Genomic DNA, 3,555 nt, shown 5'->3' with positions numbered 1-3,555 from the left:
TTTCCGAGGCAGTATCACTACGGAAGTAGGATTGCCCAACCTTCCTTCCGAGGAGTGGCTGGTGGGTTTGAACCGCCAGCCGTCTGGTTAGCATGTAATGTATTTAGGCCAAGCCAACTCTGTGCTTTCTGGTGGAATCAAACATAATAGTCTCACATAGGCCATCCCACTTCTCTTCACGAATTGGTCTTTCTGCTCATTATAAGCCATAAATAATGTTCTAAGTGCAATTATTTGAGTCTTGAAATAATACCTAAGCTTTTTTGATTCTGTTTTCTGTACTATAGATACCTGAAGCCCTGGAGACTCTTATCTATGTTTATGGAGTTTGTTCAAGGACATAGGATGGGATTTATATCCTTTCTTACCTATTGAATTTCTGGGACAGATCACTTTTTTCTTTATAGTTTGGGTTTTGTTTTTCAACTACTCTTGCTTTCAAAACAATGAAGTATTTCATGTTTAAAAAATTATTGGAAATCCATGGGTGAAAGTACTATTAATTTGGATTCTGTTAAGTGAGACATAGGGCTTTATGATGTGATTAGAAAACATTTCAGACTCAAAAGATTTTTTTTCCTCCTAAATATTCATTAACCTTTCCCTCTTTTACTGTCTTGCTGTTTAGATGGGAAAGATCAGCTTGTGGCTTTTACATATAGTGCAGAAACCTCCACCCTGAGCCTGGAGAAGCTCTCATTGAACATCACTGCTAATTGGGAGGTCCACATCAAATGATGACGTGCCCTGGTGATGAGCGCAGGGAGCAGCCTGTGCTTTCAGCCCTCCCCTTGGCTTTGAGATTCATGCTGCGCTTTCTACGACTTCCCTGGCTCAAAATAATCTCTCCTTAGTCATTGTGCAGTGTTCTGATGAACAACACATTTCATGTTTTTCAAATTTTACATTTTTAGATGTAGTAATAATACTCTTTGTATCAAACACCGACTCTTCTCCTGGATACAGGGAGCAGTGGCCCTTTGGTAAGCACTGTGGTCCGGTGAGCAGCTGCTCCTTAAGCAGGGTTGGATAAGTTTGTTTTATATGGGATGTGGGCCAGTCCCATTGGGTATGGACCATGTTGCAGACTTGCTCCAGGTCATGCGGCAGAGTCCCATCTGGCTACAGCAGCTGAGTGGCTCCAAGTGAACAGCCTCTGGAACCCTAATTATGTTTCACCCACTTAGACATGGCCAGGCAGCTCTTTCCTACAGGCAGTGCGTATGCTGAACCTCAGGCCGTTATTCCTCCCAGAGGTTAACTCAGGAACACAAAGGATTCTTTTTCTTTTCATGCTTTTCAGGCTCAGAAATTCCAAATTAATATTCCTCAAATTCTAACTTCTTTGTCTTCATTGTTTTTATTAAATACTGTCTATTAGCCAAGCATTTATACATGAGAAATGAGTAAGCTATAATTAATAATAAAATACCCTGTTCCTACCACCAAACGTCAGAAATAGAATACCAGGTGGGGACTAGAGTGGCAAAGTGAGGCACTTGGCCTTGTGAACAGAATTTAAGGTGGTGCCAAAAAATGCAATAATAAAAACAAATAATAATGGAATATTTTTAAAAATCAAAACCCATGATGAACACAATTTTAGATAAAGCCAGAATCAGTATTACAGAGCTTTCCTTTTGCCTCAGGCTCCAGCATGGCTTGGCGTGGGATAGAACATTATGGCATACCACTTTCATCATGTGGCTCCCTGCTGCCCTGCACAGCATCTGTTGGGGCAGCCTCATCTCCTCACCACTGCTCAAACATGCACATATTATCAGGCTTCCTTTTCTTCCAAAACCAAGCTCACTGCCATCAAGTCGGATCCAACTCATAGCGACCCCTCCTTGGGTTTCCAAGGCAGTATCACTACAGAAGTAGATTGCCCAACCTTCCTTCCGAGGAGTGGCTGGTGGGTTTGAACCACCAGCCTTCTGGTTAGCAGTCAAAGGCCTTAGGCACTATGCCACAAGAGCTCCCTTCCTTCTCTTAGCACCTTGCCAAATGCTACTTCTGTGCATTTCCACTGTGTTCCACCTATGCAAATCTTCCAACCTTCCAGACTCAACTCAAATCCCACTTTTCCATGAAGCCTTTCTAACTATCTTAACACTCCCACTTGCCCGTTGCCACTGATTTTGCCCTTCTCTGAAATCCTATCCCACTTAAAATGTATACTCTGGTGCTTAGTATTGTTGGAGTGGCCCTTTAAAGTTTCAAGTATGTTTGTTTTGTTTTCAGGCTAGATTGTAAGCTTCTTAAGAGCAGGTTATATTTGTTTTATATCTGCCAGAGCACCAATATTTGGCTTTCAGTAATTATTGACTGTGATTAGTTAACTGATGGATTTGTTTTAAAAAGTGAGAATTGAATGGATTTGTTTCTGATTTACTTTTTTTGACAGACTTCATTCCAGATGTGGTAAACATTGTGCATTTCCTCGTGGACATAGTTCATCGTACTAGCTGAGATTTAAGCTTTGCCAAATACAAGCTCAAATAGACACATAGAGATTTTTTTGCTCCTATTTCTGTTTAGTTTTGCAATTGAGGAGAAAGGAAGCTCCCTATATTAGCTGAAGTCTTATTTCCTGGATTCAAATTGCCCTTGTGAATCTAAAATACGACTTAACCTGAAAACTGAGTACTCTTACTGCTAACCAGAAGGCTGGCGGTTCAAACCCACCAGCCACTCCTCCGAAAGAAGGTTGGGCAATCCTACTTCCGTAGTGATACTGCCTCGGAAACTCAAGGAGGGGTCGCTATGAGTCGGGGCCAACTCGATGGCAAATAACAACAACAACAGTGGTATAGTGGCTAAGGCATTTGGCTACTAACCAAAAGGTTGGTGGTTTTCTTCCACTATGAGGAAGAAAAATAAGGTGGTCTGATTTTGAGAGGACTTACAGCCTTGGAAACCCAATCAATGGGAGTCAGTGTGAGTCAAAATTGACTCAATGTCAGTGTGTTTTGTTTTGTTTTACTTAATATAAATGGTGGTTTTTAATAGCACATAAAGACCTATCATCCAGATCAGCATATATGGCATGTCTATCCTTCCATTTATGGAGCTGTGGTGGTGTAGTTCATAAGATATTTGGCTGCTAACCAGAAGGTCAGGGAAGCTCTGGTAGCACAGTGACTAACAACAACAACAACAACCAGAAGGTCAGGTTCAAACCTACCAGCTGCTCTACGAAAGGAAGATAGGGTGATCTACTTCTGTAAAGATTTACAGCCTTGGAAACCCAGTGGGGATTGCTATGAGTTGGAATCAATTCAATGGCAGTGAGTTTGGTTTTTGTTTAAGTATCCTTCCATTTAAAATAGTTTTGGAAGGAAATAAAAACTAATAGAGTAAGTCTGTGAGGAACTGTTCTGTGTTGAGCCTTGTCTATACTGGAACATTTGACTGGAGACTCAATGAGTGGAGAGAAATAAGAATCTGAGTGTTTTTAATTGTTCTTTGCTCTTCTTGTATCACACTTTACCCACTTCCTATTTCTGAAGCTGTATTGGGAAGTTGTGTGGGGCTTGTGTGCCCTGCAGCTGT

The 3,555-nt window shown here is 41.2% G+C and overlaps 1 protein-coding gene across 1 annotated transcript in view; it reads left to right on the top strand.

Annotated features, from left to right (window-relative positions):
- GANC (glucosidase alpha, neutral C) overlaps nucleotides 1-738 on the top strand; it is a 109,745-nt gene extending 109,007 nt beyond the window's left edge. The window contains exon 24 of the mRNA XM_042783698.1: nucleotides 629-738. Within this exon, the coding sequence (XP_042639632.1) occupies nucleotides 629-738 (110 nt within the window). The remainder of the gene's footprint in view (nucleotides 1-628) is intronic.
- The last annotated feature ends 2,817 nt before the right edge of the window (nucleotides 739-3,555 follow it).

This window comes from Orycteropus afer, unplaced genomic scaffold (assembly GCF_000298275.1).
Source record: "Orycteropus afer afer isolate SDZICR_OR568_19922 unplaced genomic scaffold, OryAfe1.0 scaffold00026, whole genome shotgun sequence".
Taxonomy (NCBI): domain Eukaryota; kingdom Metazoa; phylum Chordata; class Mammalia; order Tubulidentata; family Orycteropodidae; genus Orycteropus; species Orycteropus afer.
Note: the sequence above shows the minus strand (reverse complement) of the source record. Positions and strands in the feature narration are given on the sequence as shown.